Raw genomic sequence first — 26,092 nt, 5'->3', positions numbered from 1 at the left:
CCTCTGGAGTACGGCCACCTGAGGACAAGGAAATGAAGTCGGCGGGGACAGGCAAAGTTCACAGTGGGGCTGAGCCAGGCACAGTGACACAAGCTTGTGGTCCCAGCTACTAGGAGGCCGAGGCAGGGGATCGATGGAGTGTCCAGGAGTTCAGGGCCACCCTGGGCAACATCTCAGCAAAATCAACAAAAAGCTTCATTGACCTGAGTGTAACAAACTGTGATTTGGAAATTGCTGGAGAACTTTCTGGAAAGGCTGGGCAGCAACTAAGACTTTAACAGTCTCTTACAGCTACTTATCTCCTCACTGAGGCAGCTTCCTCTTTTTGCTTGTCTGTTTGCTTGTTGTTTCAAGACATGGTTTCTCTGTGTAACAGCCCTGTCTGTCCTGGACTCGATGTGTAGACCAGGCTGCCCTCGAACTCACAGAGATCCTCCTGCCTCTGCCTCTGCCTCCTCTGGAGGTGCTGGGAATAAAGGCATGTGCCACCACAAGCCAGATTCCTTTTGTGTTTTTAAAGGTTGCCATACACATGACCTCAGGCAGGCCCTCTAAACCAGTGTTTCTCAATCTGTGGGTCAAGGCCCCTTTGAGGGTTGAATATCAGATACCTTGCACATCAGATATTTACATTACAATTCATAACAGTAGCAAAATTACAGTTATGAAGTAGCAGTGAAATCATTTTATAGTTGGGGGTCACCACAACATGAGGAGCTGTGTTAAAGGGTCGCAGCGTCAGGAAGGGTGAGAACCGATGCTCTAAGCAGCCTTGATACCTTACACACTGAACAGAAACCTCTGAGGCGCAGGGAGGTAGCACTGTCTCTGACAAATGGATAAGGGGGGCAAATCCACTGCCGCCCCAGAATCCCCAGCACCAGTTCCTTCCCTCAACCCCAAGCACAGCAAGGAGGAGGGGTTCTCATGCCTGTGAGCACCCCAGGGAACACTCCAGAAGGCAGGAGAGCCAGCCTGCTGGGCTGGTGCTCTCTGCCCCCCCCCAAAAAAAAAACCCCAGCGCAGTGCAGACACAGCCTAACTGAGTCAGCTGAAGGCCTGGCCCTGCCCTGGGGACAGGGAGGAGCAGTCCCCTAGACTCCTGCCCTGCCTAGACTGGTAAGAGCTGACAGGGTACCTTGTCTCACTTCTCTCTCCAGTACTGATCCCTAGCAACAGTCTGGTCATCCTGGGAAAATAGAGAGGGACTGTGGGAAGGTGTTCTGAGACTCTCCTTGGAGAGGAGACGGGGCAGCTGGTCCTTAAGGCACCTACTATCCCAGTTCACCCCCACGTCCCTTCCTCCAGAGTGAAGTCCGTAAACTGACTAGGAGCGGGAGCTCTGCCCGGGTCTAGATGCTGGCTCTCTCACCAGCGAGACTCCGGAGTACTAGAAATCCTCAGACTTGGTTGGGACAACTCTCTAAGTCTGTAGTCTACTGAAAAGCATCTGTTTGCAGCTCTACCATTTCAATCTCGTGATCTTCAACAAGTTCTGTAACCTCCCTGGTCCTCGGTGTCCTCATCTGGAAAGCCAATTATAGTATCTTACACGAGACAAACACTCAGTGAGTCGACATCAAACGTTTCACGGGAGCTTGCACTAGGAAAGGCTGAGTGACGGTTTGCTACTGACGTCTTCATTCAGGCCCGGTGTTGGGGCCTCACAGAGTACTCCTGCATACGTACGCTTGCCTGCAAGGGTGTCTTTAAGTCCCTAAGACACACCCCCACTCTGCCCAGCTCCTTTCCCTCTGCTGCAGCCTATGCTCTGCCAGGAACACCTCTCCCTCTCCACTCTGAGGCTAGGTCCCCTCAGAGGCATCTCTTCACGCACCCAAAGACTGTCTTACAGCCAAGGACCCCAAAGGGCAGGAGGGTATACTGCTAGTTTTGTCTGCCTGCGGTGAGGGGTCTTTGGGTCAGGTGACATCTTGTTGTTGTCGTGGCCCCCAATGTAGTAATATGGGTGTCAAACAACCTATAGCACCAATGAGGCTGCACTGTCCTCTGCGGCCCCACACAGTGGCCCTAAAGGTGATGAAGAAGTAAATGGAGTGACAAGTGACACACCTTTGTCTCCCTCTGAGACCCCAGATTCACGCACGTACCGAAAACGAAGTGAATACCTGTCCCCCATTCCCCCGGGTTCTCCTCGGTTAAGAGTATACAAACGTAGATGTAGGGAGAGATAAGGCGACCCATAGCCAGACCTGGAGCAGGGCCAATTTGTTTCCAGAAGTTTGTAAAGACAACCACCTTTGACTCGAGGGCCCCCTACTCTCCACTGTCCCACCTCTGACTTTAACCCGAGACAGTGGACAACCCAGACCCAAGGGGACCTGGACACTGCCCTCCGCGCCCCCCAAAACAAACAAAACAAAACTAATTCGGTGTTGCAAAGGGCTGCAACCTGTTAGCAGTGGCTGGCTGGCTTACCCAAACAGCAAAACGCGGGGCACCTGAGGCAGGCTCTCTGCGGGGCAGAGGAAGCGGAAAGGGCGAGGGACAGATGCCTAGATCTCAGGAACACTTCTGACTCAGAGAGAATGCGGATATGCGGCGGGGTGGGAGACACAGCGAAGACAACCACACAAACAGAAACCCCACCCAAGGTTGCGAAGGGGGCCGGGATGGCAGGTGAGGGCGGCAGGGTTCGCCGGCCTCGCTTTAGAGGGTCCCTGCACCTCTCCGACTCGGGCTGCGGCGCCTCCTCCCCCTTCCCAGCATCTCCTTGGCCGGTTCGCAGGTTCCAACGTGTCCCTGCCCCTGCCCGCCTTCCCAGCGCCCAAGTGACGCCAGGGCCCGGAGGCAAGAGGCGCCATCAGTTCTCCTTTTTTTTTTTTTTTTTTCTTTCCCCCGGGGTGCACTCACCAAAGTCCCTGGTCCCCTCCTCCTGGGCCTCTTGGGTGAAAATCCAGGGTGGGTTGGTGGCGTAGAGGGACGTGGTGGCGGGGTTGGCGTGCTTCTTCCCAAAGAGTTTGCTGAAGGTCCCCTGCATCGTCTGGTTCTTTTTCATGCTGCTGCAGGCCTCTCTGTCCCCGAGGGAAGGACCTGCCCTCCCTCGCCCTGTCCTGCCCCTGACTGAACTCCGCAGCGTCTCCGCAGGGGACACTACCAGGCCATGGCCCCCAGCCGCGCTCCCCGCCCGCGCACCCCACGACAGGTGGTGCAGGCGCCGCCGCCGCCGCCGCCGCCGCCGCCGCTCGCCTGGAAATGCGAGCTACCTGGACAGGTAAGAGGCTGCCGCTGGGACCCGGCTCCGCCCCGCCGCCCAACTCCTCGGGCCACATTCCTGCCTCCTTCTACAACAGCCCATTGTTGGCACGGTGCGCAGGGCTGAGGACCTCGCCCGGCCCACGCCCTGCCTGGGAGAAGAGCCGCCCCCTGCCCCGGGTTCCCCACGGCCCGCCCAGTCCACCACCTTTTCCCTGGGCCAGGAAAGGCCTGCGGCGAGTTCCTTACTTCTGTGGGCCGTTCCTGAGCAGATCAGGGTGGGCTCTTTAGACGTGGTTCTTGTGTCCCAGAAAAGGGACCTACCCGGCCAAACAAGCAGGGGCGAACACATCCTGTGGACCCTCTGACACGTGGGCGGGAGACTTTGATGAATACAAGCGATGCCTGTAAAATAGCAAAATGGTAGCGAGCAGGGTTCCACAAGGTGATGCAAGCAAGAAAAAGCACTTGCAAGACAGAGGCGGGAGTATAGACATAAGTTCGAGGCCAACCTGGTCTACACAGGAAGTTACAGGCCAGCTATCATTGCAAAATCTCTGTACCACCCACTCCTGAGAACACAGGAAGAAAATGTCCTCGTGGCTAGGGCTCCCAAGAGAAGGAGATTTTAATAAATACACATATTAATGTCTTATATATAGTGGGCAAGATCTCTCTATTATGTAGCCCTGCCGTCCTGAAAATTGATATGTAGAACAGGCTGGCCTCGAACTAACGGACATATTCTTGCCTCTGCCTCCCAAGTGCTGGATTAAAGGCTTGGGCCACCAAGCCTGGCTTAATATATTTTTAATGAAATCATCTTTTATTTAACCTTTGACAGTTCCATACATATAAACAATACATCTTGAGCATATCTATGCAAACTCTCCCTCTTCCTCTCCCCCCACAACCCCAGCCCATCCTTTCTCCCCTTCAGGCCCCCCTCCTCCTTTTTTTTTTTTTTTTTTTTTTTTCCGAGACAAGGTTTCTCTGTATAGTTTTGGAGCCTGTCCTGGATTTCGCTCTGTAGACCAGGCTGGCCTTGAACTCACAGAGATCCTCCTGGCTCTGCCTCCTGAGTGCTGGGATTACGCTGGGATTAAAGGCGTGCACCACCACTGCCCGTTTAATCTGTTGGGTCTAGTTATTTCTGCCTGCTGGAATGTTAGCTAACCTCATTGGCTGAATCTTGTGCAGGTCACCACACTGTAGTCAGTCCCTTGGTACAATGACCACGTCATGGCCTGAACATAGCATTGGGAATGTTGGCGGTTTCTTTTGTAGACAGCAGATTCTTTTTCTTGTATTATCATTTTGAGACAGGATCTTACTATGTAGCTTTGGCTGGCCTGAAACTTTCTACACAGACCAAGCTGACTTTGAATTCATAGAGATCTGCCTGCCTTTGCCTCTCAAGTGCTGGGATTAAAGATGTACTGCATGCCCGACTGTGAATGCAATTTCTAAAAACCAGATTTGGGGGGCTGGAGAAGGCTCTGAAGAGCACTGGCTGCTCTCCCAGAGGACCTAGGTTCAGTTCTCAGCACCCACATGGCAGTGGACAATAATCTGTACTTCCAGTTACAGGGGATCTGATGCCCTCTTCTGGCCTCAATATGCACTGCATGCATGTGATGCACATACATACATGTGCGCAAAAATTCATACACATAAAATTTAAAAAATATTTTTTTGGAGACAAAGTTTTACTGTGTATCTCTGGTTGGCCTAGAATTTGGTATGTAGGTACCAAGACTGGCCTTGGGCTCACAGAGATCCACCTGCCTCTGCTTCCAGAGTGTTGGGATTAAAGGCATGTGTCACCAGGCCAGGTATAAAAAAATCTTTAAAAATTTTATTATTGTCAAGTTGGGGATTTAGCTCAGTGGTAGAGTGCTTGCCTAACAAGTGCAAGGCCCTGGGTTTGGTCCTCAGTTCCAGGGGAAAAAAATTTAATATTGTTATATGTGTATGAGTGTTTTGCCTGTATGTATACGCATACACCACGTTTACCTGGTGCCTTTGGAGGTCTGAAGAGGACATAGGATCTGCTGGCACTAGAGTTACAAATGATTCCGAGCCACTGTGTGGGTGGTGGGAATTGAACCTGAGTCCTTTGCAAGAACAAGTGCCCTTAACCTCAGAGCCAACTCTCCAGCCCCATAAATAAAACCTTAAAAACCACATCTGGAACCGGGCTGATGGCTCAGCCTTGCAAGCCCTGCTGTTTCTAAGGCTGAAGCAGGAGGGTGTCCAATTTAGAACTGTCTGGGTTACATAGACAGTTCAAGTCTAGCTTGGGAAACTTAGCAAGACTATCTAAAAATATTAAAAATAAATTTAAAAAAATAAGTTAGGGATACAACTTAGTACAAAGCTCTGGGTTTTGTCCCCAGTTGCTCTGCATAGCCCTGGCCACTCTAGAACTCAAACTCACTCTGTAGACCAGGCTGGCCTCCAACTCACAGAGATTCACCTGCCTCAGCCTTCCCAGAGCTGGGATTAAAGGTGTGTGCCACCACATCTGGCTAATAAATGTATTTTAAAAATTAAAAAACAAACTGGTAATGTCAACTTTGACGGTGGAAGACATGCAACAGTATTATCTGCTCCTATGTGCACCCACACAAGCGTACATACACCTGAATGCACATGTACACATATACCCTGCGCATGCACACACACGCACACACACACACACACACAAGTCTGACACTAACACACTGTCACCATTCACTGTCCACTCTCTATTGGAATTGTCCCTCTCCCTCAAACGTCTCTTCTTTTTCAGTTCTTTGCCCACAGTGCAGTCAAGAGCCACACATGGCCATTTGTCATCCTGCCCCTTTTGTCTCTAATTTAACAGTTCTCTGCCTGTTTGTTTTCCGTGACAGAGACATTTCTGAGAAGTCCCCTTCAGCTTCAAGAGACAAGAAGAGCCATGCCTTCGGGGCTTGCCGCTGTGCGGACACTGTTTTCCAGGTAAACCAGATGGGCAGGGGTGGAGAAACACTCCATAGGAGGATGGAATGGGCTTAATTTTTTTGGTAGTGTTGGGAATAGAACCCAGGACCTCAAACATGCTAGATGTGCTAGGAAAAGGCTCTACACTGAGCTGCAGTCTCAACCCTGGGGTGAGGGTCATTTTAAAAAACTTCATAGGAACTGAGGGTGTCGCTCAGTTGGTAAAGTGCTTGCCTACCAAGCATAAGGTTTTGGGTTTGATTCCCCTGTTCCACATAAATCTAGTGCGGTGGTACAAGAGGTGGAGGCAGGAGGATCAGGAGTTGGCTTCACTGTAAGTTCCAGGCCAGCCTGGGCTACATGAGGCCCTGTCTCAAAACAAATAAACAAGAAGCAACAATAAAAACCAGAAAAACAATTTTAAAAACTTGTATTCTCCAATTGTTTCTGTGGCCAGAGACCTGCCTGTGGTCAACACTGTCCCCTCCAGGACCACAGCAGTCCTGAGACACAGAACCCATGGAAGACCTCTCTGTGACCACGTAGTGACTAGGTAAAGTGGCCACCGAGAGAGTAAGGTCATTTTTTTTTTACTTTCTTATCCCACAAGGATCTTGAGATCTCAGCAGGAAGACAGGCTTGTGTGACTGGAGGAGGCAGCCTGGAGATGACTAAGAACAGTTCTGCAGTGGCTGTCACTGACGCGTAGAGCAGATCACAGGAGCAGAGGTCAACAGGCGCTGGCTAGTCCAGGAAGGTTTCTAAAAATGGAGAATGGAGCTGGCCTGTGCAGGAAGACACAGATGTCACTGAGACAGCAAAGAGTCCAGCTGGGACAGTTCACAAAGCCATGTGACCCATAATCCCTTTACCTTCTTTTCAGTTAAGATATTTGTCTGTGTGTACAACCTATATGTGAACGCCCACAAGGCCAGAAGAGGGCATCAGGTCCCCTGGAGCAAGAGAGACAGGCGGTTTTGAACCACCAGATGTGGGTAATGGGAACCAATACGGTCCCCTGGAAGAGCAAGAAGCAAACTACTTACGAATTTTTAAAAACCATTTATTTACATGCCTGTGTGCGCATGAGCACGGCCCAGTATGCTTGCGGAGCTCAGAGGACAACTTGTAAAAGTCACTTATCTCCTTCCATCATGTAGGTCCAGGGAATTGATTTAGTTCACAGGCTTGGTAGCAGGTGCCTTTACCTAGTGAGCCATCTTGAAGGCTCCCATCCCTTTACTTTTTGTCTTTACATCATGTTTTCCCCTACTGTCCAAATGGAAAGGACACAATGATTCCCCAGTCCCACAAGGATCCCCATCAGATCGTGGACATCATCATGACCCACCCAAGTACTCTAGACACTTAGGCATAGGACGGAGGCTTTGTTCTTAGAGACCTATGAGACATGGGGTCTCTCTTGCTCTGGGTAGCTTCTGGGCTCTTAGATCCAGCACGTGGCCTGGCAGAGTCACCATCCATAGCTCCAATCATGTGTGACACCCACTGCATACTTAATGCTCCTGAAAACTATTGTGTGCCCAGCTCCGGACTGTGAAGGACCCAGATGAATCCAAGACCTGGTTTCTGAGTCTCAGTTGCTGTAGGCTATTTGGGGAAGGGGGCAGAGCCAAGGTGAGCCTAACCCTGGTGAGATAAATTCGAAAGAGGAGGAGGAAAGATGGGAGACAGTGGGCTGGGCACTAAGGGAGAGCATACAGGAAGTATCCGCAGGGGTTGAGAAAGATGGAGTTGGGAGTTGGGTGTGGATCCAACAATAAGGCTGTCCAGAGTATGGAGGGCTAAGAAAACCAGCTGGGGGCCTGGAGATGTGCCTCAGTGGGAAAAGTGTTTTCTGTGCAAGCGTGTGACCTGAGTTCAGATCGCCAGCACCTACATAAAAGGCAGGCATGGTGGTGTGCAGGCATGCTGGTGTGCAGCTGTAATCCAGTGCCAGGGGTAGGGAGGGGCAGAGACAGGTGGGTTCGTCCCACAAGCGGGCTAGCCAGCCAGTCTACCTGAAATAGTAAATTCCAGGTTCAATGATAGACCCTGTCTCAAAAAATAAAGTGGAGAATGATTGAGGAAGACATTTAAAGTTAGCCTCTGAACTCTACATGCACATGCACACACACACACACACACACACACATACATACGCACACATACATATACTGCACACATATTAAAATGAAAAAGGGTGCGGATATGATTAAAATACGTTGTATACATGTATAAAATTGAAAATATATTTAAAAATTAAAATAAGAAAGGTACTTGGAATAATCAGATACAACCAAATGCCCACCAGAAGACAGCTGGTTGAATAAATTAGGGCATGTCAACACAATGAGATCATAATGTCACTCTCTGGGGACAGTGATACACCCTGTAGTTCCAGTCACTCAGGAGGCTAAGGGTAGAGGAACACTGGAGCCCGGAGTTCAAGACCAGCAGGGCTAACACGGTAAAATACCGTCTCGGCAAAGTAAGAGAATGACCGAGTAAGCCTGCCGACCAGACCCAGGCATCTCCGAGACGAGACGATAAAGTCTCAGCCAGCGCTGCGCAGCAGTGGCCTGCTGTTGTGGGAGGGCAGAGGGACAGGTAGGTATGCTCTCATTTGTTTTTGTTGGCCCAGAGAAACTTTGAAAACATAAATTAAAACCTAGTAAAAGTGTTTACTGAGGGAGGAGGCCAAGGGGAGGGAGACTTTCCAGAAAGTTTACCTCATCTAAACGCACTTCCCATTTTAAAGTTAGAAACAGCTGCTCAGGGTGATGCACGCCTTTAATCCCAGCACTCGGGGGAATCTCTGTGAGTTCCAAGCCATCCTGGTCTGCATAGTGAGTTCCAGGCCAGCTAGTGTGACTCTGTCTCAAAAATTAAAATTAAAACAAAGCTAATGTGGTGTTGCACACTGTTGATCTCACAAGGCACTTGTGAGAGATGGAGGTAGGGCGATCAGGTGTTCAAGGTCATCCTTGGCCAGGGAACAAGTTGAAGGCCAGCCTTCGATAAATTTACAGCTTCGGTAAATTAACAAACAAATAAATAAAAGCAAGTAGAGATCTTGTCTAGAAGGGCCCTGGTGCCATCCACGAACTGCCAGTTTCTGAATCCCTTGGTCTCTTATTTTATTTATTTATTTAAAATTTCTTAGATTTTTGTTTTATTTTGTTTTTTTCAAGACAGGGTTTCTCTGTGTAGCCTTTGGAGCCTTTCCTGGAACTCACTCTATAGACCAGGCTGGCCTCGAACTCACAGAGATCCACCTGCCTTCCAAGTGCTGGGATTAAAGGCGTGTGCCACTACCGCCCAGCAAATTTTTAGATTTATTTATTTATGTGTATAAGTGTTTTGCCTGCATGTGTGTGCACCATATGTATGCCTGATCCCCTTAGAGGTCAGAAGAGGGTGGTTGTGAGCCACCATGTGGGTGCTGGGAATGTCTATCGGATGTCTATCCTAACAGCTCCAGGAACGGTGACTGGGAAGGAGGGGCAGAGGGCCTGAAGGAAGTCACTTAGCTGATTAGTCAATCAACTGGTCAGCTGGAGAGGATGAGGGTGGGACTCGTGAGCTCACACAGCAAACAGAAAGGGCATAATTGCTAGTCTGTGGGACGACTTAAAAAACAATGGGCTTGGGCATGATTGGCATGTGAAGGCACACATGCTGACTCAGTTTCTCCAGCTGAGGCACAAGAGGAAGGGCGGAGCTATGATGAGGTTGTTAGGGAGACCATAGCGCAAAGCACACGGCCCAGTGCCTGGCACACACACGGGACACCCTTAAATGTTTGTTCATCTGTCTCTCCCAGGGCTGGTCCCTTTGCCTATGGGTGCGTCTGGGCTGGGGAGAGAGGACATTCAGGCCCTGCTGTGACCTGTGAATGCCAGAGATGTTTGTGGTTGAGGTCTGGGTGTCAGCGTATTCTAGGCTGGCTCTCCCAGCACCCATCTCCCTCCATTGCTTTCCGGCATGGGGTGGTCTACAGAAGATCCGGGTTCAATGTAGAGATCCCATCCCTAACTCCCAGTTTCATTTTGTCGGCCCAACGGCTTTGGAAACAGCGGAGTCAGGGCCTGCCTGCTTTGGGGCTGAGGATGTGGCCGGGTAGGTAGAGCATTTGCCTGGCATGTGCCAGCCCTGGGTTTATCCCCCAGCGTCACATAAGACAGACATGACAGCTGAGTGCTTGTGTTCTAGCACTTGAGAGGTTGAAGCAGGAGCATAGAAACTCTAGGTTATCCTTGGCTACATGAGGAGGAGAGGGAGGGGCCGAGGAGCCTAACTCTCTGTCTTACCTGGACTTAGTCAACTAATAACACTACCACATGCCTGTTCTTCCAGTAAAAGAAACAGCCAAAACCAGGCACCCCATCAGCACAGACAAAAATCCATCCTGTAATTAATCTCTGCTCAGCCATTAGTCAGCAACCTGTAACCTGGCCAGCTCTGGAATGTGGGGTGGGGTCTGGCCCAGGAAGTTACAGTCTATCCAGAACCCCCATCCCACCTCTCTCTGAATGAGGGAGTCTGGTGGAGTCCTCGGCACACCTCCATCCTGCCCCTGGTCTCTGCGGCTAGCTCTCCAGGACTGCCACTGCCCGAAGCCCAGATGAGCCTGGCTGCTGCCCAGCATCTTATTCCCAGGCAGAGGACATCTTCTCTCAGATCAGTTCCTGGAGACCTGTGGGGAGGAGTCTGGGGAGGGGGGACTTCAGTCTACTTCTCTCCTCTCTGGAGAAGTGACCGTGCTGAATGGAAGTCTGGGCTGTGAGCTTCCTCCTGACAGGGCTTAGCTGGCTTGGTGAGGTGTGGACTTCTGGTGTGTTCCCTGACCAGGGAGTTTGTGTTTGGTGCTGGGAAGACGTTCACTTCCCTATTTATCTACTTTTACACACACACACACACACATACACACAAACATACATATCTATACATATACATACATACATACATACATATGTGTGTTTAACACAGGGTCTCGCAATGCAACCCTGGCTGGCCTAGAACTTCTGTGTAGACCAGGCTTCACGCTGGCCTTTGAACTCAGAGATCCACCTGCCACTGCCTCTTCAATGCTAGCATTAAAGGTGCATGTTGTTGTGGGTGCACCATGTGCACACGGGTGCCCAAAGAGGCCAGAGAAGGGTGTCGGATCCCCCTGGAGCCGTAGTCACACGTGTTGTGATCTGCTCAGTGTGGCTGCTGGGAACCTAACTTGGACCCTCTGGAAGAGCAGCATGCAGGCCTAACTGATGATCCAAAGCTCTAGCTCCTCGGTTTTCTTTTCCCCGTGAGCTGTGTTGGTGGGATCGTAACTCCGGGGGAAGACTAGGTTTTAATCCTGGCTCTGCTATGTCTTAAGGATTGTGACTCTGGCCACACAGTCACCTCTCCTAGCCTTCCTTGTTCCTGAGGAAAGCAAGGTGTAAGTATTCAGAGTGTCACAAGACTTGGAGAAGGTAGGTTAAGGCACCAGCAAGTGCTCAGCCCAGGTGCCCCTTCCCCGCCCTGCCCTGCCCCCGCCCTGCCCCTCCCCTGCTCCTCCCCTGCCCCTCCCCTGCCCCTGCCCTGCCCTGCCCCCTGCACTAACTTTGGACTCAGAGGTACCAAACAGAACAAAAAATGAGAGAAAAGAACTGTAGATTCTCAGTGTAGATTCAACAAAGTAGCTAAGAAGGGAAATTCCGGCAAGGCCAGCAAGCAGGCTGGAGCAGGCACCCACAAAGTCACCTTGAAGGCCAGGGAGACCTACCCACAATCTGAAAGACTGTGTGTGCATGTGTACACTTCAAAAAATAGAGCTGTGCCTGGCTGTGCAGGCCTGTGATTGCAGGTACTCGAGAGAGTGAGGCAGGAGCATCAAAAATCAAAGGTCACTCAAGCTGCAGAAGGAGTCCAAGGTCACCCTGGGCAGCTTTGCAGTGAGTCTTTCTCTGTCCTGCCAGCCAGCTTCCAAATAATGACACAGAGACTTATTATTAACTATGAAATCTCGGCCTTAGCTTAGGCTTGTCCCACTAGCTCTTATAACTTAAATTAAGCCATTTATTTTAATCTATGTCTTGCCTCATGGCTCATTACTCATCTCTCCATACCACTCATGCTGCTTCCTCAGCATCCGGCACCTTTCTTCCTCCCAGAGTTCTCTCTCTGACCGGAAGTCCCGCCTACACTCTCCTGCCTAGCTATTGGCTGTTCAGCTTCTTAGTACACCAATCACAGAAACACATCTTCACACAGAGTACCAATATCCCACAGCACAACTTGGTGAGATCCTATCTCAAAACAGAAAGCTAGGCCGGGATCGGGGGTGGGGGTGGGGGTGAGGGTGGGGGTGGGTGGCCCATGTCTGCAGTCCCAGCACTTGGGAGGCAGAGGAAGGGAGATCAAGGAATTCAAGGTCATCCTTTGTAATAAGGGGAGTTCAAAGCCACCCTCAGCTATAATGACACTCTGTCTCAAAGGGACTTATTTTTTTTTTAAAGAGGGTGTGGATGTAGCTCAGCAGTTGAATGTGTTGAGGCCCAAGCTTTGATTATTGATGAAGTCTGCAGTCCTAGTTACTCTGGAACTGAGGCAGAAGGATTACTCGAGTACAGGCACTCCAGGCCAGCCTCGGCAACATCTCAAGATCCTGCCTCCAAAATAAAGAGGGCACTGCAAGGTGGCTCAGCCGGTAAAGGTCCTCGCAGCCAAGCCTGATGGTTTGAATTTGGTCCCCGGTGCCAACATGGTGGAAGGGGAGAAGCAAGACTGGCAAGCTGTCTGTCCTCTGACCTGATCTCCACATGTGTGCTGTGGCATGTGCATCCTTGCACACACACATCACACGCACAAATAAGTAAGTGTGATTAAAAAACAACCGAGAGGAGTTCGGAAGGACGTGTTTGTAGCGCCCCTGCGACGTCGCTTGTGTGGAGAGCAGGCATACGGGTCCATCCCCGGCAGCAGAGGGAACGTGTGGGCACCGTCCACGCAGGACTTGGAAGAGGTCAGAAGGGAGCGGCTAGATGCTCTCCCAGCAACTGGATCAGAGCTTCGAAACTGCAGGGACGGATAAAATCTTCTGAAGGAATCAGAACTCTAAAGCAAACAACAGAATGGGATCTAAACCACACAGTACCACTTATGCAAATGAAAACTGCCTGTACACCGAACAACAGCGTAGGTGTTGCAAGAACACACGCACAAGAAGATGTTCATTAATGCTTGCCTCCGGCTGACTGGCTGGGTCAGGGATGCCGTTGAAGAAGGGAGATAAAGGGGAAAAATTAATACAGTGTGGACCTGGAGTGATCATCTGCTGGAAAGCCAAGCGGATGAACACCTCAGCCCTCTGTACTTAAGGCATATCAAAGGAAAAACAATTGACGACCAGAGAGATTAAGTCATTTGCACAAGCCACAAGGCAGGTATAGAAAGGTAGGGAAGATGCCCCAGAACCAGGTCTTTAGAGCAAGGCAGCACTCTGACACTTTCAGCTACCTACATCTGCAGCAGAGGCTGGAGGCTGCGGGAGGCAAGGGGTAGGGTGGATGGTGGCTCTTCCTGTGCTCTGGGTCAGTCCAGAGTCCCAATGGCTCTGCCTAGCTTTCCCAAACACCCACTGAGCACTGTGGAGGAGGGACCAGAGCCCTTACCTTCTGGGAATTTCTAGGATGAATACAATGAGGTCATAAGTCAGAAGCAGGGCTTCCGGGAGGCGGGACTGATTCAGCATTGTACACAGTTTAGAAATAGGAGGAGGAAACTCATAGCACTGCCAAGCAGCCTGCCATGATCTAAGCTCATGGTCCTTCCCAGGAGCCATCAAGAGCAAGTCTACTATCCCTTCCCCTTAGTAGATTAGGAGTTGGCACAGAGAAGTGAAGTCATCTGTGCAAATCACGCAGCTGAGAAATGTCAGAGCCGGGGTTCAATCCCAGGAAGTGAACACAGAGGCCATCATCTATCCATCCATCCATTCATTCATTCATTCATTCATTCATTGATTCATGCATGCATGCATGCATGCATACATTTACTTACTTATTTAGAGTCTGCATCATAGTATGTAGGCAGCTCTGACTGGCATGGGACAGGCTGGCTTCAAACTCAGAAATCCACCTGCCTCTGCCTCCCAAGTGCTGCGATTAAAAGCCTGTGCCACCATGCCCAGCCTTATGGAGCTGATGCTAGGGATGGAGCCCCAAGCCTTGTGTGTGCTCGGCAGGTGCTTCTACCACCTGCCCATCACTGCTGAACCCATCACAATATTTGCAAATGAAATAAACAGTCAAGGCTTGCCTGGCTAGGCTTTCCTAAGGGGACGTCCCTAGCTACTACCCCGGTAACATTTCCACAGCAAAGTGGCATGGTCTGGGCTAAGGACACTGTTGGCAGAGCCTAGTCCGGTAGTCATGTAGGGGTCGCCGCCTAAGAGCCTCAGTATGCGGTGGGATGCCCCACTGTGGTAGTTTGGATGTAATCGGCCTCCACAATCTCATCAAAGTGGCTTTGCGGAAGTGGGTGTGGCCTTGTTGGAGTAAATGTGCCACTGTGGGGGTGGGCTTTGAGGACTCTTTGCTCACGCTGAGCTCCGTTTTTTAGACAGTCGACTTCCTATTGCCTGCAGGATGTAGGACTCTCAGATACCTCTCTAGTACCATGTCCACCTGCACGCCACCATGCTCCCCACCATGATGATGGTGGACTCTGAAAACTAGGCGAGCCATCCCAATGAAATGCTTTCTTTATAAGAGGTGCTGGGGTCATGGTGTCTCTCCACAGCAATGAAAGCCCTAACTAAGACATCTACCATCAAATGTGCAACATTATGGAACGAAAAGGAAGCTGGGTCTCAAGGTTTTCAGGATCTGTCTCCGATCACCTAGGACTCTGGGCTACCAGCCTTCGCCCACTTGGTATTATAAGTATTGCCCCCTCCATCTTTCCCAAACCTTCTCCTGCCTCACCGTCTCCCCTGAAAGTTTCTTCAGGCCCAGGACTAAAGCCAGGCCTTCTCCCTGCCAAAAAGCCACCCCTCCTTTTTCCTGACCAAGATCTCAGTATTTTGATTAGTGGGGCCTCATCTTCCAGTGCTCAGCCCCTCCCAGCCTCCTGAGAAATTAGGGGTTATTACCATCAGGGTATGAGATCTAGGCACAGCCTACACGCTATCAACACCTCCACTTCCAGTTTGCCTGTGGGCCCCAAAGTCCTCTCTGCCACCAATAGTCAGCACTGACTGTGCCAGGAAGAGAACCAACAAGGCCAGGACTAGCCTAAGTCAGGCAGCAGACAGCAAGATGGCTCCAGGCAGGGCTGTCTTCCTCCTCTTGGAGCTTACTGGTCCTAAAGAGAAGTCAGGTCCTTCCTGCATGTGTGGTTTCAGGAGGTGCCTGTCAAGTGTGGTGCATGGGAGGCAGGACCCTAATAGGTAGAAACATTTTAAAAAGTTTGTTTACTTACATTTTTAAATGTGTGTGGGTGTTTGGCCTGCATGTACATCTGTGCACCTAGTGCATGGGGAGGCCAAAGAGAGTGCTACATTACCTGGGTCTGGAGTTACAACCAGTTCTAAGCTGTGACGTGAGTGCTGGGAATTGAATCCTGGTCCTCGGGAAGATCAGCCAGTGCTCTTCACTGCTGAGCCGCCCCTCAGGCCCCTGGCCTTGTTTTTGAAGATGAGATCAGAGCAGAGCATTCAGCCACCCACCTGTCAGTCCAATTAGCTGCCCACACAGTGATTGCTGTATCTGTGCAGTGATGATTTTGTGCCTGGTCATTGTCCTCTCAGCTCTGCCCCAGTCTGATAGGAAGAGACTCTCAGTTCACCCATCTTACAGTCGGGAGGAGAAAGAGGCAAAGAGGGTCGATCAGTGTGTCCTGAGTCACACACCTAAAAGGTGGGACTCAGCTACAATCTGTTCTCTGCACTACAACCATCCATCTACTCATTGACTTCCAGCAATGAGTAGTAGGCCAGCAAGCTGTCTGCCTACCCGCCCAACCACCCGCCAATCCGTCTTTCAGTCTACTGACTTCTTAGTCAGCTATCTGTCTGTCTACCCATCTATCTGTATGCCCATCCACCTACTTCTAGACTAGCAATTTAGCTATTTGTCCATCTACTTGTCCATCCATCCATCTATCCATCCACTTACATAACTACCCACTCACTTTCTGACCAACAACAAGTCAACTGTCTGTCCATCTATCCATTTGTTCATCTATGCATCAACTCACTTCCTAGTCAGCAAGCCAAGCACCTGTCTATCTATCCATCCATCCATCCATCCATCCGTCCGTCCGTCCATCCGTCCGTCCATCCATCCATCTATCATCCATCCATCCATCCATCCATCCATCCATCCATCCATCCATCCTCTATCCACCTACTTCCTAGTCAGCAAGCCAAGCGCCTGTCATCTATCCATCCATCTGTCCATCTGTCCATCCATCCATCCATCCATCCTCCATCCACCTACTTCCTAGTCAGCAAGCTACCTATCTATCCAACAATGCATTCTATTCCCTCACCTCTGACTCTGGTTCCAAGCAGTGTAAGAGGAGGCACATCTATAAAGTCTCTGAGGACAGAATAGGACGTGCTTAAGAAGGTGGCTGTAGAATAGAGTAGAGGAAACAGGAGGAACTGAAGGGGCAGAGACAGCCCCAATCAGGAGAGCTGGTCCATGCCCCAGCTACCTAGCAACGCCTCATCCCACCTCCCAATCATTTTTTGTGCTGACCCAGCACTTGTCTTCCCTCTATAATTTAGAAGGTGTGTGGACAGGTGAGAGAGACACCAGCTCTGGGAGGGCAGGGGGATCAAGGGTTTAAGGGACCAGTTCTGCTGTACAGCAAGTTTGAGGGCAGCCTGGGCTAGATGGGAGCCTGTCACTAACAACAGCATTCAGGGCTGGAGAGATGGCTCAGTGGTTAAGAGCACTTGCTGGCAGGGTTCAGTTCCCAGCACCCAAGTGGTGGCTTACTGCTACCGCTGTAACTCCAGTTCCAGGGGACCTGCTGCCCTCTTCTGGCTTCTCTGAGGTACACATACATATATATATACAGGCAAAATACTCATACACATAAAATAAATTCATTATCTTCGAAACAACAACCAAAAGAAAGAGAGAGGGTCTGTTTCCTCTCTGCCCGTGACTTCTTGGGACACACTGGGGACCGGATAGAGCAGGAATGTCTTGCCCTGCTGTCCACTCTGCGGGGGTTCTAAGGGTACAGGAGAAGAAGTAGAGCATCAAAGCTAAAAGGCCTCCCCAGGCCCCGCACCTGTGTCTGCTTGGGAGGATAGAGGAGTTTATGTTGTAAGGAGACATCACAATACCCCAAGGCCCACACAAGGGCCCCTCACCTTGGCACCCTCAGTGCCCTCCCAAGACTCCCTGGGTGCCTCTGGAGCCCCGGCCACCGGAAGTCCCACCACCATCAAGGAAGGCCCTGGTCAAGGATGTTGAAAGTGAGATGACATCGGGGGCTGGGGCTGGGCAGTCCAAGGTCATGAGCAACTGAAGTGGAGTGAGGGAGATGACGGCCCTGTCCAGGTCCCCTTGTGGTCCTGGAGCTGTGGCTTGGCTTTTACAGGGTCACTGCCTGACTTGTTCCCTTCCCCGGGGTCCTCTGTTGTCTTCTGCAGGGGGCAGAGGGGAACGCTACCAGCCAGTTCCTCTGATCCCTTTACACTTGGCTTCTGCAGTATGCCTTCCAGACTTTTCAGTTAGCATCTCCTAGACAAGTCTGCTAAGTTAGTGCTTAAATCTAGGTACATACGTGTGTGTGTGTGTGTGTATGGTGTGTCTGTGTGCATAGGTCTGAGTGTGGTGTGTCTTTGCCTCTGTGTGTGTGTCCGTGTGTGTGTGTGTCCGTGTGTGTGTGTGTGTGTGTGTGTGTATGGTGTGTCTGTGTGCATAGGTCTGAGTGTGGTGTGTCTTTGCCTCTGTGTGTGTGTCCGTGTGTGTGTGTGTGTGTGTGTGTGTGTGTGTGTGTGTGCATGCCACAGCACATGTAAGGAAGTCACAGACAATTTGCAGAAGTTGGTTCTCTCCTTCTACCTATGTGGGTACTGGAAATCAAACTCAGGTTCTCAGACTCAGCCACAGCACCTTTGTCTACGGAGCCTTCTCACTGGCCCTTTGAGTTTCTTCTTACTTTACAAGAGGGGAAAACAAACATACAGTATTAGAATATCCTCAGAGACTATACTCGGTGTGTGTGTGGGGGGTGCTACCATTTCAATGGGTAGCTAGCCCCAGACCCTGGGCCACCCAGCCTTGTAAGGAAGCCTGGCCTTCCCACCTGCTGTCTTTGGAGGCCCTCTGCCTGGGGGCAAGGCAGCATACTTTGGTAAGGATGCCACGCTATGTGCCAATTTAATCACAGTGCACCCTGCATTTCTACAGTAGTACGGCCTGTCTCACTCCACGACAAGCTGGTGAGGCTGATGGCCGTATTTTGCCCTTTTTGCAGAAGTTCAGTTTGCCTGACCTGTTAAGGGCCAAGACAGGCCAGAGCTCAGCCTTCAACCTGCAGAGCCCTGACACATTCAGCAACAGCAAGTGCCCTGGGCAGACTCCCAGGTGCCTCACCCCGATGCCATTAGCATCAGGGCACAAGGCTGGCTACCAGAATGTGAGATACTAATAGCTGAATCTAGGCCTGGACCAGGGCTAAGAGTGTATTCCAGTGGTTAGAGCACTTGCCTAGAAAAAGCAAGACCCTGGGGTCAGTCATCAGTAACGCAGATTTAAAAAAGTTCTCGGCTGGTGTGGAATTGACTTTCCAAGTTGTAGTACCCAGGCTCGGGCCAGACCAGGCCATGTACCCATGGGCCTGAGGACTTGCAAGGGCAGAGTGCCTTCCTAGAAGATGTACCCCAATACCACAGGAGGGCTTACCCTACTCAGAAAGTCAGGTTTTTTTTCTCTTTTTTCTTATGTGTGTGTGTGTGTGTGTGTGTGTGTGTGTATGTGTGTCTGTGTGTGTCTGTGTGTGGCATATGTGCACATGTGTATAGGCATATGCATGCCTGTGTGCACACAGAGGCTAAAGGAACATGTATGGTGTCCTTCTCTATCACACTCTGCCTTAATCCCTTGAGACAGGGTCTCTTACTGAGCCTGGAGCTAGCTAGGCTGGAAGTTGTCAGTAGCTCCCAACTCTACCCTCCACAGTGCTGGGGTTACGTGTGCGTGCATGTGTGCGTGTGCGTGTGTGTGTGTGTGTGTGTGTGTGTGTGTGTGTGTGTGCGTGCGTGCCCTGGCTTTTCCCTGGGATCTGAATTCCGGTACCTATGTTTGCACAAGTGATCTTACGCACTGGAAGGAACATCTCAGCCCCAGAGGACTTTCTCTATCCAGCCTCAGCTCCTAAATCCTGACAGAAGAGACAAACACATGCCCACAGGTGCATCCCAGAGGCCTCTGGGGCTGCTTGTGGTACTGAGGGAGGGAGCGCTCTGTCTGGATCCCCACTTTGGACTCCAGCTTGGAAATGGAAGAGGGTTCAAAGGGAAGGGGGGGGCCACTATCTTTCCCACTTGCCCTTTGAGGTCACTGGACTCTATCGAATGAGAGATATAAGTGACACCTTTACAGTGTCTCCCTCAGCCTGAACCAGGCCTCAACCTTGGCATCGCTGATGCCAAGCAGTGAGAATTCTTGGTGGGGTGTGGGGCTCCCCCGAGCACTGAGGGATCTCTCTCTAACCACCCCCCACTCCCAAAGTAAGAAGGGCATGATGGGAAAGGGCTAACGAAACTGGTGCTAACCGGAAACTCTGCTGCCAGGCCCCGGGCTCCCTTCAGTGCTGGCTGTGCTGGGGCCTGGGCAGGGAATGGGTGTTCTCAGCCCACTGATTTAGTCACCCAGAGCCTGCCCAGCTTGGCCCCTGGGAGGGGCAGGGCAAGGCTAGGCCATGAGTTCTCTCTTCCTCCTTCCTCCTCCCCGCTCCTTTGTGTTCTCGCTCTCTCTCTCTCTCTCTCTCTCTCTCTCTCTCTCTCTCTCTCTCGCTCTCTCGCTCTCTCTCTCTCTTGATTTCCTTTTATTCCTCCTATGTGTATGTGTGTACGTCACGTGGAAGCAGGTGCTCGCAGAGTCCAGAAGAGAGTGTTGGATCTCCGAAGCTGGAGTTATGGGTGGTTGTGAGCCATCCAACATGGCTGATGCGAGCCAAACTGGAGTCCTTCGGAAGAAGATCAAACCTTCCCAACTGATGAGCCATCTCCCTAGCAACCTCCTCCCCTTCCTTTTTTCTCTTCTTCCTTCCTCTCTTCTTTTTCCGCTACCTCCCCTGAACTGTCCTTCTGCCCCAGTTTCTGTGGGAGCCATTCTCTGGATGTAGCAAGGCCCTTGCATGTGGCGGCAGCAGCAGTATCTAGGACAGAGCCTTCAGGTGAGGGTCCAGAGCAGGAGGATCCAAAGCAGATGGGTCCAGAGCAGGTGGGTCCAGAGCAGATGGGTCCAGAGCAGATGGGTCCAGAGCAGGAGGACCCAGAGCAGATGGGTCCAGAGCAAGTGGGTCCAGAGCAGGTGGGTCCAGAGCAGGTGGGTCCAGAGCAGGTGAGGCCAGAGCAGATGGGTCCAGAGCAGGTGGGTCCAGAGCAGATGGGTCTAGAGCAGGTGAGGCCAGAGCAGGTAAGGCCAGAGCAGGTGGGCCTATGCCCTGGGCTGAGACAGAGTAAAGGCTGTGTTGGAATTCTGGCTGTTGTGTAAGTCAGTTGTGAGAATTCTGAAAAGCATTCTGTGTTTTGTCACAAACTGTGTGAGCGTCAACTGATGATAGCTTAGATACCCATGAGCCTCTGCTTCAGCATTAGAAAAATGGGGTTAACATCTCACTTGTCTCTTAGGAGCTTTGGCAGAGGTGACTGACATTTGAGTGACGAATGCCTGGTACTTGGTAGTGTCTAAGTTACTTTTCTATTGCTGTGAAGAGACTCTATGACAAGGAAACCTAGACAAGGAAGAGTTTATTGGGCTTACTGCTTCGGGGGGTTATAGTCCATAACCATCATGGTGGTAAGCCTGGCAGCAGGCAGGCAGGCATGACACTGGAGCAGAGCTTTCATGTTAAGACAACAACCATGAGGCAACAGGAGAGCCAACTAGAATGGTGACACACCTCCTCCAACAAGGCCACACCTCCTGATCCTTCCCAAACAGTTCCACCAACTGGGGACCAAGCATCCAAACATAAGAGCCTGTGGGCCATTCTCATTCAACCACTACAGGAGATGCTCGAGTCTGTCACAAAATGCATTATCCTTCCTAATGTGGGGTCCTTGTCAGCTCCCCACACGGTCTGAAGCATTTGCCTCTGTCAGCCCTGGCGGCAGTCTCCTGAACTGTCCAGAAGTCTCAGGGTGATGACTTCTCTTGGGTTTTGTTTTGTTTATTTATTTATTTTTGTTTTTTGAGACAGGGTTTCTCTGTGTAGTTTTGGTCCCTGTCCTGGATCTCGCTCTGTAGACCAGGCTCACCTCGAACTCACAGAGATTCGCCTGCCTCTGCCTCCCAAGTGCTGGGATTAAAGGCGTGCGCCACCACTGCCCGGCTTGGTTTTGTTTTTTGAGGAAGAGTCTCATGCATCCTGGGGCTTTGGGCTCACTGTTTAGCTGAGGCAAGGGTGACTTGAGCGCCTCACCTTCCTGTCTCCATCTGCCAAGTGCTAAGATTAGTGTGGCCCCTGTGCCAGGCTTACAACTTCTTTTTGTGGTTAAATATTTATTTTTATTATGTGTATTGTTTGTGTGTGTGTGTGTGTGTGTGTGTGCGAGCGCGTGCGTGTGTGCGTGTGTGTGTGTGTGTGTGTGTGTGTGTGTGTGTGTGTATATGAAGGTGCCTGTGGAGGCCAGGAGAGGGTGCTGTAGAATCCTCTGGAGCTGGAGTTACAGACGGTTGTGAGCTGTTGGGAGCAGAACTTGGATCCTCTGGAAGAGCAGCAAGTGCCCTTAACCATGGAGCCATTCCTCCAGGCCTAGTTTACAACCTTTTAAAAAAGTATGTACCTACCTTAGTCCCTCCTGGAAAAGGACAACATCTTGGGAATGTGAGCAGATCCGGGTCTAGCTGCTCACCACGCAGCAGGAGAGTTAAGTCATGAGACGAGATGCTGAGGGACAGACTGTGATTCTCTTCATGTAGAGGAGAAGACAGAGGACTCATGTCCAGATTTCATCTTGCTGAGAGACTGATTGGGTGGTGGTGGCTTACGTAGGTGGTTTGGTGAGTGCCTAACCTCAACAGGGGATGGCTTGTCACCTTCTCATGGTGGGCTGACTGGTCCTCATCCATAGTCGCGCGTGGGGTGCTTTTTAGTTCTGCCAATAGTCAGAACAAGGATTATTTCTGTAGGCCATTCCTGCCTCTGATCTCATTGCTGGCATGCAGTTCCCAACATATTCCACAACAGATAGGCTAGAGGGGGCCCAGAGATCCTCTCTCTGGTCAAACTCAAGAACGTGAAAGAAAATATCCTTCCTCTAAAGACTGTGGAAGACAAGGTTAAATGAGGTAATGGGGGTCTGCCCGAGATTGGGTGTGGTGCTCAGCTTTGTGGGTGGTAGAGAGCAAAGGATGGGGTGTGGGCTGTGGCAGACTTGGGACAACATTCCTTGGAGAGGAAGGCAGTAAAGAGAGCTGCCTGCCCAGGGAAGATGGGGAGAATTTCAAAAAGCAGAAGTGGGGGCCTTGTACAGTCATGTGTTGCCTGGGAAAGTAGTTTGTAAATCAGAAGCAAAGTTCTATCCTGACTTGAGCCAGGGGCTTCTGTAGGAGGACTCCACCTTCCCTAACTCCATTATCAGGGCTTTTCTGAGCTCTGAGGCTGGGCAGAGAGAAAATGGTTGGTAGTGGAAGCCCCGGGAACAGAACTCAAGTTCCCTGATGCACTCTGGTGCATGGTCACCTGCAGGCGGCCCAGGCTGTGGATTGTATTGACTCTAAGTCTGTAAGAAAAAAGGATCTTGGGAGGTAGAAATAGGGGGGTGAGGAATTCAAGGCTACCTTTGGGCTACCCCATCGAGTTTGAATTGAGAGAACTCAATTCAAAAAGCAAAAACCAAACCAAACCCATAAACACATAAGTAAATAAAATGGACACTTGGTCCCTGAAAGATATTGGGGGGGGGGGGCGTTTCAAGGAGCAAAGCAGTTCCATCATGGGAGAGTCAAGAAGGGTGATAGACAGCAGAGGGTAAACGAATGTCAGTATGTGTGACCAGTGTGACAATGGGGGACTTGTAGAAGTCAAGGGCAGAGGTTGAGGGGAGGTGGGCCTAGGTAGAAAGGACACACCTTTGGTAACAATGAGAGGTTCTAAAACAGAACTGGGCCAGCGGCTTGGAAGCTGGACTGCCCTATACTGGAATTCAGTTGAGGTGAACCGCATTTACCGAGCATTCTCTAAATGCTTTGGTCTGGAGCAAAGAAACAGGATTTTGGAGGCTTCTATGTCACGGGTAAGGGGTCTTCCTACAGACAGTAAAGTAAGCAAGAGAGCTCGTGCCGGCCTGCGTGGATGGGATTCTCTAATGATCTGGAGGGTCTGGAAGGATGAAGTGTGGTCTGGGTGACAGTCCACCGTGGCATGACACATGGCAGGTAGAGGGACGATGAAAGGCTGGGGAGATGGCGCCACATTTCCATTAAACATCTTGCATTCTAGGCTCGAAGCTTTAGCATTTATTTTCCAGGTAGTAGACATGAAAGGTGCTTTGAGAACATCTGGATTATGTAGCTATTAATACAGAAAATATCTTCTGGAGTGAGTGGGAAAGGCAAGAGGTTGAAGAGAGAATGACTTCAAAGGATGCTGGGGTGATCCTTCAGGAGGAAGAGGATGAAGGCCTGGTAGAGTGTCAGGAGTGGGGGAGCACTGCTCCAATGGCCATGGGGAGGAGTGATGATTGGCTCTAGGAGGGAGAGGCACTGAAGGCAGCATCCAGGTTCCTCGCCTTCTGAACTGGCAGGTGCCCCTGATAATGAGGCAGAAGTCCCATCTGTCCTAGGGTTCTTTTCCCTGTTCTAGAATCTTGGCCAGCAGAACTGCGTTCCAGGGTGGCTCTGGGGTCGCTGCAAGGGGCACATTCTCCTTCCGGCCCTGGCTTTAGCAAACCAAATCAAAGTCTGATTCCCCAGCTTCCAGACCTGGCCACTTTCTCCTTTATTTTCTCTTCTTAGGACTCACAAAAATCCTCAACCCCCAGCCATGGGCAAAAGATGCCATCAGACAAAAAGGTGAAGACGCCGCCGTCACCACCGCCACCACCGTTGTCACAGACATGGAAACGAGACCGAGAGCAGTCCCTGGCGGCTTCCTTTGTACCAGTAGTGGTGGATTCTCGGGGACACAACCCAGATAACATCAGGTTCAATTTCTACACCTCCCAGTACTCCAACTCTCTGAACCCCTTCTACACCTTGCAGAAACCCACCTGTGGCTACCTGTACCGCAGAGAGACAGACCACACCCGCAAACTTTTTGACGTTCCTCCAGCCAACCTGATCTTGTGGCGTACCTAAGTCCACGGCATCTGGAAGTCCCCACCCTGCACCGTCACCCCCGTGGTCCTGGGTCCCAGAGGGGAAGGCCATTCATTCCTGGAGGAGCAGTGTTTACCTGGGCTAGTCAGGTGTGCTGTGACAGCAGAGGGAAGCTTCTTCTCAACAGCAATAAACTCTGTCCTTCCTTTCCTGGCGTCTAAATGGACAGGTTGCTACATGGTGAGTGTGTTCTGGGAGGGCCTGAAGAGTTGGAAGGTTTTACTCTGTGGTCCCCGACACCCCAAGAACGTGCTTCTCTCAGGCCCAAGTGTCAGCCGATGCTTATCCCAGCCTTCCCGTGGGCCACACTTGGTGATGCCTCCAAAAGCTAAAAACGACATCCACCTGCTGGCAACATGTATCCTGTCTTCTCATGAGGTCGTCTTACCCCTGTAACAACCACGGGAGAATGGAGACAAATACAGCAAACGAACCAGTCTCTAGTAAGCCATTCCTGTAAAAATGACCTCTTGTTTTGTTTTGACAGGATCGCATATAGTCCATCTGGTTTCAGACTTGCTATGTAGCTGAGAGTGACCTTGAACTTCTGATCCTCCTGCCTCACCTCCCAAGGAATGGGATCACAGACACGCATTACCACTCCTGATTCACTTGGGTTCTTTCGTGCTAGACAAGGACTCTACAGATTAAGCTACATCCTTAAGTGTTTCTGGATTTTTGTTTGTTTTGTTTTTCTTTTCAAGACAGGGTTTCTCTGTGTAGCCCTGGCTGTCCTGGAACTCACTCTGTAAACCAGGCTGGCCTCGAACTCGCAGAGATCTGCCTGCCTCTGCCTCCCGAGTGCTGGGATTAAAGGTGTGTGCCACCACTGCCTGCTAAGACTTGCAAGTCTTATGGGTCCGTGGTCATGGAGAGGTGGGTGAAGGCAGAGATCACTAAGCCTGTAGCAGTGGCCTGAGAGATGTTCATGCTGGCCTTCCACACCTAACTGTATTGGTCACTTTCCAGTTCTGGGACTTCAGAGACAGTGGAATCAGCCATTAAGACATTACTTATGCCACCAAATGGCAATTGCCTATACATGAGTTTCTTATGCAACAAACCGGCCAGTGCTTGCCAACAGCTCACCTGGGTGCATCGGGCTGCTCTCATTTGTGAGAGTCACAACTCTACCATGAATACCAGTGGGGCATAGGTCTGCCACATGGGGCCTGAGGCTGGCAGTGGGGCATAGCTCTGCCACACGGGGGCTGAGGCTGGCAGTGGGGCATAGCTCTGCCACACGGGGGCTGAGGCTGGCAGTGGAGCATAGCTCTGTCACACGGGGCCTGAGGCTGGCAGTGGGGCATAGCTCTGCCACACGGGGCCTGAGGCTGGCAGTGGAG

The 26,092-nt window shown here is 51.0% G+C and overlaps 2 protein-coding genes across 2 annotated transcripts in view; one reads left to right on the top strand and one right to left on the bottom strand.

Annotated features, from left to right (window-relative positions):
* Nucleotides 1-3,103, bottom strand: part of C16_21H6orf132 (chromosome 16_21 C6orf132 homolog) — a 32,551-nt gene extending 29,448 nt beyond the window's left edge. Inside the window, exon 1 of the mRNA XM_059281828.1 lies at nt 2,875-3,103. Coding sequence (XP_059137811.1) covers nt 2,875-3,019 — 145 coding nt within the window. The 5' untranslated portion in view covers nt 3,020-3,103. The remainder of the gene's footprint in view (nt 1-2,874) is intronic.
* On the top strand, nt 2,550-24,896 carry Cimip3 (ciliary microtubule inner protein 3). The gene is given in 5 exon segments (XM_059281827.1): nt 2,550-2,592; nt 2,595-2,640; nt 3,026-3,235; nt 6,114-6,201; nt 24,384-24,896. Coding segments are annotated over 5 exon segments (729 nt in total). The 3' UTR covers nt 24,726-24,896.
* The last annotated feature ends 1,196 nt before the right edge of the window (nt 24,897-26,092 follow it).

Source organism: Peromyscus eremicus, chromosome 16_21, assembly GCF_949786415.1.
Source record: "Peromyscus eremicus chromosome 16_21, PerEre_H2_v1, whole genome shotgun sequence".
NCBI lineage: Eukaryota > Metazoa > Chordata > Mammalia > Rodentia > Cricetidae > Peromyscus > Peromyscus eremicus.
The sequence above is the reverse complement of the archived record's forward strand: the minus strand, read 5'-3'. Positions and strand labels throughout refer to the sequence as shown.